General features: G+C 39.6%; 1 protein-coding gene across 1 annotated transcript; it reads left to right on the top strand.

Annotated features, from left to right (window-relative positions):
* Positions 1-8,402: 8,402 nt before the first annotated feature.
* LOC110988887 (uncharacterized) lies at positions 8,403-12,491 on the top strand. Its single transcript, XM_022252819.2, has one exon. It carries the CDS (start codon positions 8,769-8,771, stop codon positions 10,191-10,193), a length of 1,425 nt encoding a protein of 474 aa, XP_022108511.2. The 5' UTR covers positions 8,403-8,768; the 3' UTR covers positions 10,194-12,491.
* The last annotated feature ends 88 nt before the right edge of the window (positions 12,492-12,579 follow it).

Genomic DNA, 12,579 nt, shown 5'->3' with positions numbered 1-12,579 from the left:
CTGCTTCTTTGTGTGAATATTGAAGTAGTTTACTAAGCATTGTTTTCCTCTTAGTTTTGGAGCGATAAAAAATACTCCCACAATCTTTGCTTGAGATGACATGGCAGGATGGAATGAATATATCGCCTCCGCCCTATTCGTTCCCAAGTCTTGAAAGAATCTTAAAGTCACTGTTCATGTTCCTGCGTTTTAGACAGAGATTGTCTTTGATTGACGGAAACGGCAGTTAGACTTTTCCCACAGGAAGCCAAATAGAGGAATAATCTCACGCAGAAAATGCAGCTATTCTCACAGGAGTCTACGCCTAAAGATTTTGCATCAATCCAAGTGGACACTATTTGAACGATGCTGAGAAAATTCTATGCATAAGCCTTTGTGTCAATATTTGTCTTTATTAAAATAGGCTGTATGTTTTACGATCCAGCGGTGTATAATCTGATACTGAAGCACTCTTCGATACTGCCACTTTTTTCTGTCTGTCTTGCTAAATTTGACCGCAAACATCATAATGTAGCGATACTACAGTTACGCTTCATGATAAATTCTGGTGCAAGTTCGAGGACAACGCTTATTGTGTTCGTTGAAAGCAGAAGGCCTCAATATCCTCGCATTTTTAACCATTCACCTGATCTTGACGTTTCAATTTGACAAGGTCACATGAACAATGCAGAAGTGAGACAGCTGAAACAGTCCCAGAAATACACGTCTACTGAAACAGTTACGGTTCTTCAACGGAAGGACAGTACTTGGTATGACACTCAATGTGCACCTGTTTGGTATTTATTTCGGTTGCACGTTATCATGTTCCCGAATAAATTTGAAACTACACTTTCGTTTAACTTGTATTTTGGAAGTGTATTATGGACGGGGTAGTTTTGATTTTCGAATGGTATAAATTTTACAATACGTGTGCACGCACTTTTTAAAAAAAGAGTATGCAGACACCAGGTTGACATATCTTTTGTTAAAAAGTGAACCAATCTAGTGGAGATTTGAAAGTATGTTATCGAAGGAAAAACACCATTTGACAAAAATAAACGCCTGTGTAAGGAGCAAGGTTTTTGCTGCTTGGCCTATGTGCTACACAACAGAACCCTTCTGGTTGGGAGATTATTTGAAGTTTAGCATGCATGACACACGTGCGGTGATGTCAGATAATGTACAGTTAAAAGCGAATCAACATTTGTAATGTTTAATTCATTTCAACAGTAGCTATAAACCAAGAAAAGTGACATCAACACTTCTGGGTGAGCACCTCGCAAATAATCAAATACGATAAATGTATTTTCAGTTAGAATACCAAACGAAAGTCATGAACTGCACTGCAAAAACGTAACACCCGGGGTGTTTTGCAGTGCACCGTTTTCGCATTCAAACCGCGGTTATGTTCGATGTTTTCGTAAATGGCTAGAAAAAACACACACATACATACAAGAATAATAATGAAGGAAAAAAAGACCCACCTCGCTTAAAAGTGAAATCTCAAAACTCATCAATGTCAATCGATAGACGGCAAGAGGGCCTCTTACGTGCAAGTTTAACAGAGGGCAAGTAGATCTTCCAAAGGCATGTTCGACCAGTCATTCATTTCCTCAAACCTGGAAATGACTTTCAACTTTTTTGTTTTACTGACAACGATGATACGTCTCCCGCTCCAGATGGGCCGCAAAGCCAACCGGAGCCGTTCATTACCGGCGAAATTGCCTGCTACCGTTTCTTGGTCCCCCAGCTGTTTGAACTTCAGTTCTTATAGGGGGATGCTATACACGACGTTTTGATGAAGTCATGATTTGTCAGTATTTCTGCATGCGAAGGTCTCTCACTAACTGAAAAACATTGAACATGAATTCTAGAAGTTGCAAGGTCATTAATTTAGCATGATTCAAGTGATACAAAAAGAATGAAGAAACGGAATGGTTATTCTTATGCACAAAACTAATTATTATCCTCAAGATTCTTGTAAAATAAAAATCAAGTTACATTGATAGCTCAAAATTTGAATGGTAAGATGATAAGAATACGTGTTAATGCATGTTTGTTTGCATGACTAAAAGCTTCGGAAACAAACATTGAAAAGAAAATGTTGGTTTAAAAATTAAAATGAAAACACAATGCAGCCAATTTGGTATTCTTAATTCAATATTGGGTCAATTTCTTCATGTTATAGAAAAATGAAGAGAATAACAATTAATATCAATAAATAAGAAAGTACATTAATAAATAAGTTTTGGAAAGACATACTAGAGGTAAATCTTCGATTCCTGATTCGTGGCTCAAAGCACTTACGTGCGTCCGTCTTCCATCAAAACGGAAGGATATCACTCTCAGTCATGACGTCACAGCATTCAACAAAATGTCATTGTCAGAGTCGGCCCTTGGTGTCAGATAGTCACATGTACGGCTGGTGTTCCCTGACACTGAACCCGTATATCGGAAACGCCTACACTACTAAGTCAAATCCTTCTTTCCTCTTAGGACAAGGAATTGTTGTCCGGCCAGCCTGTGACTTATAGCTGTCAACCTCGACCAGTTGATGCTACCTAGCTGTTGATGCAATATCAGCAGAAATGGGAAGGAAAGACTGACTATGTCATGGGTATATCCGCAATGGCGTATTCAGGTCTTGGTTTGGGGGAGCAAAATAGAAATCTTTTTAAAATGCCCCTCCAAATTTTTCATCTGTAAAAGAATTCTCATTATCCCTCCGGAAAAAAATAGCACCGTTTCTAAACTTCTGGTGTCTTCGATTAAAAAAAAATCGGCAACCTGTGGGGGGGGGGACAAACTTGTCCCGTTTCCCCTGACACCCCACGCTAAATACGCCACTGGTACCTTGGGACCAGCCTGTGTACCAGATAATTCAAATAATGTTAGGTATCCTACATTACAGACTGCAGACGGTTTGTAAAAATACGATAACTCAAGCAGCACAGCACAAATGTGGCCACTTTCATATCACAATAATATTATTGGCAGATCATTATCTTAAGTTTTAAACTTTTAAACTAAACATCCAAATAGGCTAACTAAATAACACTTTTTAGATAGTGTGCTGCATTTACTTTTTAAGCCCTTCTCCTTTTTTATATTTCAACTTGCATAAAGAGCATCCGTTTTGTAAGTGGGCGGGAACAAAATAGGAATATTTAAAATTACTTCGGCATCATCGTGAGCATTGTTGGGTGTTTTTAGTCTTAATAGTTGCATTAAATTGGACACGTTTCATACATCCACTGTGTTACACTGTGATAGGATTTCGAGTCTCGGACACTCCGCCCCCAATCTTCCGGAAGGCATCATAGTTATGTGCGTGTCTCACCACTGAGGAAGGAACTTTCGTACCGTAGTCTTACGTAACATATTTGGAGAAAAATATCATGAACCTGCCGATATTTGGACAAATGTGCGTTTTTCCGGACAGTCCTGATAATCCAGGGTTGGGGTGATTGAGCCGACCCGGACGTCATCATGAAGGTCAGATTCTATCAAAGTAACAAGAATGTATACGGGGAAACAGGTATAGGAAAAAGACACCGGACATATGACCGGACGAATTCAGTATCAAGTACTGATGTTAAAACATCCGTTAGCCATATTATCAATGCTAACTTCCATGCTTCTAGTACGCTGTAACTACGCAAACTGGTCCAGGTGCAATAAACCGCAAGCGTAATCGGAGAGACTTGCTGGGTTACGTTCAGTAACGTGAAAGGAGAACGAAAAATACACAAACAAGCACCCCAACAAACAAACAAAAGGATTCGAGTCTAAGGCCAAGGCAACAATTAAGTAATAACCTAATGCAAGACCTCGGGTCTTGCACCTGAGTTGTCGATGCCGTAAATTTGGTTTGCTTGAGAATGAGTACAAATTGCAGAAACTACCTAGTTACCACATGGTTACCAAGTGGCTCACCGTAACTACGTACGTTCCCTGGGAGAGTCAGTGCCCTTCTGAGTACCTCCCATTTGAATTTTTGAAATGCATACCGCCCATAGCCACCGTTCAGTTACTTTCAGTCCCCTTGAAATAATGTGTGCAGCCCGGGTGCTCTCATAAATTTCAGTTAGTTACCTCCATAATACCTTATGTACTGACATTTTCAGGTCGATTTATATGCGAATATGACGGTTAAGCAAATTGACAGCACGAAACATTTGCGGAAAAATTTGCCGGAGTTAAAAAGTGTTCGACTTCTATGAATGTGATCAAAAACATCACGACCTCACGAAGAATCCTCGTGTACATACACTCTGTGCCAAATTCTCGTGTACATCAGCCTTTACCAGTGTGGTTGAATAATGAAACTGCAAATCCGAAGTCTCGACAATTTTGTATCAAACTCCACCAAAAGAAATATATTATAGGCCATAATCAAATATTTCATAATTTTTTGTATAAACCCCAGAAGAGATCGATTTGAGCTGGTCATGCCTCAGAAAAACGAGCGTTCAAAACAAGTAAACTATATTATCAGTACATATCTGATGAAATTACAAAAGTGGAAGGAATGCACATAGTCGTGGGCCGCAGTTTGGGGCTGTACCGGTATAGTGAACGAACTCGGAGCTCCAGTGCCTCTTCGAGGCGCGACCTCCTTCCCGTCGGGTCATGTTCAAATCGTTACCATGGCAACTCAGCTTACCTCATTAAATTTTAAAATAGACCTGTAACTGACTTGACATGTAAGTATTTTTTCTGTTACAGCATCGAAACTTAAACTCAACATCATCGAACATTAAAACGGGTATTGTTTGTTTTCTGGGCATGGCATGTACTGAACGTCTCGTTCGTTCTTCCAAAGGCTAAATTTAATTCAACTTGAGTAGTTTCTGTTCCCAAATATACAGCAGACTTTACATTTCCGGGTTATTCTGAAGCAGATTGAGTGGAAAATATTCAACTCTTTTTATCATCATTGATAAAAAGCAAGTTTTAGTTTCTCTATATCCATATTTAGCCATTGAGTGTACAGGGCACAAGCCTCTCACATTTATTCCCTTCTTAATCTCCTAAGTTTGTGGCATAAACAGTGTAACTCCGTCACAGGAGCCTTGTATGCGTGAGATAAAACGGTGCACTTGGCGCTGTTAACGAGTGGTGGACAAGACCAACGTTGACTTTTCTACGTTCGGGGCTAAAATACGGGAATGGGGGAAATGGAAGAAAACTGGAGAGAGAAAAATAGAGAAGGGGATGTAAATTGTCAATTTCCCGAAAATTCCTCAGAATTGTTCGTAAATAATCATTTTTTGCTTCCTTTTCGCGCGGCATCCGATCACGTAAATTGGCGCTTATATAATGTGGCACAAAAAGAAGTTGTTCCAAATAATGAACCGTTCATACTTTTTGTGGTTAAATGGCTTGTTCTTTCAAGTATTTACAAGTTAATATTTCACTCCTCCGTGGTAAAACATGAATTGTATTGAAAAAGTCTTACGTTAATACGTACCTCGAACAAGTGAATTTGTTTTCAGAGGATCATTTTTGGGATCATTTCTTCCAAGCTTAGCGTTGTTTTCTTTTTCATGTAAAGTAAAGCGTGAATTTTCCCTAACAAACGGGATATTAGTGAGCCCATCATACTAGTTGACGAACAGCGTAATATGACATCATCTACTCCACGCTATCCGTTCCAACCGGCTGGAAACCACAATTTAGGTGAAAGTTGTTAAACTTTCACCTGCCACCCTAGTTAAGTGTAAGCTTGACCCTGGTCATGACGCGTGTGCCCGCGCAAACCAGGAACAACTCGTTGAAATCCGGTCCAGACTGGCACACTACATTGCGTTACATATGAGCTTGGTTAAGTAAAATTTCATGACGGATGTTCTCGTTTCCTTCTCCAGTGTTTTTGCATCTGTGATATCAATCACTCGACGTCCAATGGCATAACTATGAAATGTAATTCAAAAAATCTCGTGATGTACATGCACTGGTAGTGATACCACTGGAGGTTTATGGAACATTTAAATATTCAAATTCAGATAAATTGACGTCAATTCTTAAAAGTTCGTTTAGTGTTGTATTCTGTAGAAAACAACAAGTTGTTATCACATGTTGATGTTGCACTAAGATTTTTTTCAAAACCTAATTTTGGACATCATGGGTTTTTGTTCAGTTTTGTTCATTATTTTTCTCATATTTTCTCCTATTTCGTTCATTTCCCCATGACTACGACTGTCACGAGACAGTGAATTATTGCTAAGCAAGTTTGGCAACCATTTCCACGCTCCAGGAGTGGCGGGAAACATTGATGAAAATAATATTGAATTAGCAGCCTATTGCTATGTAATGATGAATCCATGCCAGTACAAGTTTGTATAAACAAAATAAACTTCACGAAATGTGTAAAATAATAATAATAATAATAATAATATTCAACGTACCATTCAAAGGTTTCAGGGATGATGAATATCATGGTAAAAAGTGTGTTGAAGATTGGAGACAAACAAAACCTCGTAGTACAGGTGGCGCCCCACGTCAGGTGTCTTAAAGATCAATTTACCAAAACACCTAAGGCCTGGTAATAAAATAATAAAGGTCTTCTCGCCCAATTTCAGTGAAGATCCGTTCATTCTCGTCCACATGCATTTCAATTCGTGGAAATTTTTGACTCTCGTTCTGGGATTTCTTTTGCCCTTTTTTGACACTCAGTTGCTGTTTTTGTGCACACACAAGTCAAGTTGGCATCCCGTTCAGCATCGTTCATACGTAGCATTCAAAACTACACTTTTATCATTCCTACGTTTTATATCAACTTTTTTTTGGCTCTTTCATATGTTTGTGCTTTTTTCCGTTGACAAGTAAATCTATTTCATTACAAGTGTTCGATGTGATTACAGGAGCAATGTCTTTCGCAGTAAGCCTGCTGTAAGATATTTAATAATCATGGTTTTGATGATTGTGAATAATTCCATTCAGCTTTCAAATTTTTGTTTGTATTTACGACTGTCTCTTGGGTCATTTTAGGAAGTTTTGTTCTTTGCTGTGTGTGTTAACTTTACTGTGTATTTTTGTGTATATTTTTGTTAATATCGAATGCTCGATCAATCCATTTCCTTTGACAAATATGAATGAACAAAACGATTATTTGGAGTCGACTGAACGTATTTTCCGAAAGAATTCTCATACTCGAATTCGTTTTAAATGAATTTAAATGGGTCTCGTGTTACAGTGAATGGCGTTTCACTGAAATTGGCGGGAAAAACCTATAAACACCAGGGTATTTGAAAAGAGAAGGAGATAGGGCTATCTTATACTTTAAATGGCCGCCATTCTCTTTGAAATTTCCAACAGCCATAATGTTTCCATTGTTTAAAGACAGGAAAATGCAAGAAATAGGGTAGACAAAAGAGTTGAGCGCAGTTGAAATGATTTATATCGTTTGTTTATTATGTTTAAGCGCTGCAGTCCTCAATACTCTGATTTCATTATGATTTTACTTACACCCTCGGAGGGGCTGGGTTAAACACGGTTTCACAAAAATGTTAAAACAACAGCTTCTGTGCATCCGAGTATGTTCAGAGATATAGTGGGAGGATTATGAAAAGTGACCCTCAGTGCTTAATGTTTTGAAGGTTTAGGTGGCATGCTTGCTTTTTTGTCTGATTTTTTCGTGTGGTGAAATATGAAAATAAATCCATAAGATTGCCAGAAAAGACGCGGGCGCAGACGCTGAAAGTAATTTATTACTCCACCTACGCACTGTTTTCTACCTTTCCATTTCTTTTACAAAGTCTTATTAATGCCACTAAAACACTTAATTCTCAGTTATATGTTAACAATTCAACGCAGTTTTCAATCAGCTATTTCGCGATGCCAGTTACCGCAGAAGTTGTAGGTTTCTCGCTGATTTTTTTTCTTGGTTGTTGAACAACTTCAGGGAAAAGATCCGACAGTCACCGTTTACTAGCTTCTATCAAGTGCGCCCTCATTCCTTGCAAATTCGCGGCGTTGGAGGCAACAAAATCAAATATTTTCAACTAAACTACTATAATATGCATGGTTCGGCAGAAAAATTGATCATTTTCCATAAAGGTGTATCAAATATCAGACGGAAACTGTTACAATTTCAGCCTGAATGTGAGAAGTACAGGTTTCCCAACTAAATTCAATTAAACTTTAGTCCTCAGAATTTGGTGCCGGGATCTACAGTAGATCAATACTCTTTTCCACAGATTTTAAACTAGAATTATTCTTAATGTGCGGGGTTTGCAAATACATGTCATATAAATCATCGTGTTTCATACCATGCATGTACATGCATATAGAGTACTTAGCCTCTTTGACAGTAAGTGTAAGTTACAAGCACGTCTTTGTGGACTTTGTTTACCAAACATATCACCGTTGGCATGGAGTACTGAATGGCCTACATTGTATTGCGTTAGTTACACGTAAGCAACATGCATCGTACGTTCTTCGAAGCTACATGTACATGTACATGCTGTGGTGAGTTTGTCGTCGTGTGGGGGCCAGGCATGTGTAGTAAAAGAACTTTGGAACACGACGACCATTATTTTGTGACACAGAGGTTCTTAATAATTCACCGTAGACAGAACACCAACTTTGGAGCATCCTTGGGATCTTGTGAAGCAGCCCGGATCTTGGAAATGTTTCGGCAGGATTTACCAGCCAAAATATTAGCCATATCCGGGTAGACTGAGTAGAGTTAATAATGCCTCATCACGACCATAGGCAGAGGTGATTGTGCATGATGGATGTTTGAAGCTGTAAATGGAAGCTCTATGGTATAAAGTTGTGCAACCATGAATGACACGGACAACACGACAGCTGTGACCGACTACTCTGACTATGTCACCTCCCCGTCGTCATTTATGGACTACAGCAATGATACGACCCTCAATGACACCAGTACCAATACGACTACTGATTCTTCTCTTGCTCTGAACGCAGGGCTCGGTAGCTTGTCATGTGTTATAACACTGTGTGCCATTTTGGCCAACTCACTGATGGTGGCTCTATTTGCACGCTTCCCCGGCTTAAGAAGTCCAGGGCCAGCTTTCCTTCTGTTGAATATGACAGTAGCAAACTTGATAGTGGCAGTGACAGCCCTGATCCCAAATACAGTTGCTTTCTTTGTGAATGGGTGGCTTTTAGGAGACCCTGTATGCCAACTCAGCGCTTACCTCTCCTGCTTTGCCTTCCACTTGACCGTCCACACTATGGGCGTGGCGTTCTTCGAGAGATACCTCAAGGTCTGTCGACCCTTGAAACACGCTGAGATCTTCACAACAGTGGTGACCGTCATCCTTGTCGGCGGACTCTGGTTCTTTGCTATGGTGCTTGCCCTTTTCCCATTAGTTGGCTGGGGCGAATACGCTTATCTTCCTCTTCAACGTCAGTGCTGGATTAGCCCGGGTGGTTGGCAAGGACATCTAAGTCACATGGGGTTCACCCTGGTTTTGACATTATTGCTACCCGTCCTCACATCCCTAGTCTGTCTGGTCACCGTTATAAGATTTGCCGCCAAGAAACGCAAAGTCGGCGCTCTCGACGTTCTTGGAGACCAAGGCAAAACAGGAATTCAGGAGACTTATGGACGCAAAATGAAGAGAAAAGAGCGAGAACTTAAACAAACCATCAGGGAAAGGAAGCTCAAGAAAGTGAAGAAAAAGAAGGGGAAAAAGAAAAAGAAAAAAGACAAAAAAGATGACCAGTCATCTTCCTCATCTTCGTCGTCGTCGTCGTCGTCGTCGTCATCATCATCATCATCATCGGATGAGGACGAACGTCCTTCTTACAAAAAGTACAAGGAAGCTAAGAACAAGCAGAAGGCAGAGCGCTACCGGGCAAACGAAGCCGCCTTAGTCCGTACTCTTACCTGGATTTTGTTACTTGTCCTCTTGACCTGGGTTCCTTACATGGTTGCCAAATGTCTCCAGACTCTGGAGCCCACAAGCGGTATAATCCCACCAGATGAATTCCTGATTGTTGCTGCTTTCTTGACATATTCTACGCACGCGATCATGCCAATAATATTGTTACTGGACTACAGGAAGTACCGTAGAGCTGTTGTAGCTCTCTTTTCCCGCAAGAAAATGGAAGTGGGGAAGGACCACGCCCAAAATCTGGACCTGGATTTGGAACAGGGCGAAATGGACTCTGGCATTGAGCTCACAAACGCTGGGAATTTAGCTGAGGGATCTAAAACTAGCGTCAAAGCTGATTAGTTGCCAATTAGTTAGTTCTGTAAAAGAATGTTAAGAACATACAGTTTGTTTGATCGTTTGTCACTGTCGACAATTTAGATTTGTTTTGTAAATTTAATCATTGTATGACCTCTTGACCTGGTATAGGCACTTTTGAGTACAGCAAGATCGTTCATTACTACATGGTTGTTTCGCATACCCGACTAAACCTACGATGACACCACGGGTAGGCCTACGCGTGAAGGAAGTAATCGAATGAGCTGTACCGGTAGATTAATGATTGTGGTGCGGTCATTTAGAGGGCGCCATAATCCCAAGGTCTTTTTTCGTTTTTTTAATGGATATAATCTGTATTTTCATGTGGGAATGAATGGATTGATCTACCTGGCAGAGGTGAGGTTGAGGCCTTGGTCCGGGAAACCCCCGAGCAGGATTTTCATGCATCTAGTGGGTGTCCAGTTCCACATGGTTTTATAGATACACATTTTGACTAAATATTACTTTTTTTTTAAAGCTAGGCATCAGTGATTGGTCGAGACATCTGCTATAGGTTGATATTCATTTGATCATCACAAAATTTATTACCACCTTGTAACCATTAAACGCTGTCGATGTTTTCACAGACTGACAAAAAACTCTTTTTCGAAGACACATTTGTCCACCTGTATGTAATGGATTGGGAATTTGTTGTCATGTCTTGTAATGCATTCTTTGTTCTGTGTTAATTCACACTTGGTTGTTAAAAGTAATTCATTACACCTTTTATAAACTTCTTGAAAACAGCTGAACTTTTTGCCACGACATTGTTCACGTTTGCCATTTCTAGAAAAATAGTTGTTTCTATTATTATTACAAGAGCACAGCTCTTTTCAAGGTCGTGGGAAATAAATATGTAAACGCTCTCATTCTTCCAGTGCCCAGCGCTGCTAAAGAAGTACCTCGCTCGGTGAAAACACACAAATACAGATCGTATTTGTTTATGATTAGAGTAAACAAATTGCTCCGAAATTTGGTCATATTGTTCTTTGACTCAAATATTTGGTTCTACATTTCTATGAACCGAGAAATTGACCTTCGGAACGCCATACCGGTGCTCTACCAATTGAACTATCCAGCGCTACGTTTGTTATAAGTGATCTCTAATAGAGAACCTGATTGACACCCCCCCCCGAAAAAAGGCTTGTGGGCGTGGTTTTGAATATCTAAAGTCACTGGAGATAGCGCTTAAACAAATAAACTTGTTAATGATGTAATTGAAATACCGAAATAGTTACTCAGACGGTTCAAGCGGAATCAGTTGACAAAAGATTAGGACGAAAAATTAAAGTGCCGTAATTAACGTTCCAACTTTTGTGCCACTGAATGTGTATTGACTCTCCTGCCTAAGTTCGTGGAATTATGGTCACTTTTCTGGATGATTTATTTTCTTCGGTGTGATTATTTAAAAACTTATTTTGCCAACACACCAAAAACTTGAAAAGAAATGGAAGACAGATAAGACAAATTAGTTTTGTTGAGAAACCCTAGTAACGTCGGCCTGCAGGCAATTTGTCATTGAACTTTTTGATTTTACGCTGTTTTGAGTGGGGCTTGAATGTTTTGCATCAGGGACATTGCTTTCAATATTACATGTTTTGGCCTGGGAGAGGCCATTGATTTCCTTTGCAGCTCCTTCAAGTTTTTTCTTTTGATCTCAAAAAGGGTTTGTTGGAGTTGAGCCCTTCTTTCAATTACGTATTCAGTTTTCGTGATGAAGACATCTTTAAAGTATCAGTAACAAAATGTTCAAAAGGTGTCTCCAGCTTCCAGTTTGAAAGCTTGGTAAAGAATGGGGTAGTAAATTGCTGTAAATAATGCACAGTGTGTGTTTGTTAATTCCTTGTCGAATCAGTATAAAAACACTGTAAACAACTTTAACCACAGATAAGACCCTCCATGCAAGTGCAAAAACAATAGCAATTCTGATTGAAATTTTTACAGTATAGTGTAACCTTAAACAGTCTAGAAACTTCACTAACTCTTTGATATTGTTTGTGGAGCATGCGCCTAACGTTTGAATTGGAATAAAGCACACCTAAGCATCCAGAACCAAATTGTCGGGGGTAAGTTTTCGGGGGAATTTTACAGGATTTAGAAAGAATAGAAATGAAATAGTCCCAAAAATGGGATTTGTGCATTATTCTCAAAAATCATAACCAAACACTTGCTCCTCTTTAAGGAGCGGCTCTGTTTCCCCATGGATCCGTTATGTGAACAGTACCACCCAATGTCATTAATTCAGCACGTTTAATAAATTATAGGCAGTTGTGTCCTTAGAGACTTGGTCAATGGTGCTACCGTTTCTCTTCCTCTAGGAGTAATCAAAGGCCTGTAATCCGACATCCTCATCTCTACAGCTCTCACTCAT

Source organism: Acanthaster planci, linkage group LG01 (genome assembly GCF_054643075.1).
Source record: "Acanthaster planci isolate LZ-2023a linkage group LG01, COTS_SCS, whole genome shotgun sequence".
Lineage (NCBI taxonomy): Eukaryota > Metazoa > Echinodermata > Asteroidea > Valvatida > Acanthasteridae > Acanthaster > Acanthaster planci.
This window is presented reverse-complemented; position numbering and strand designations above follow the sequence as displayed.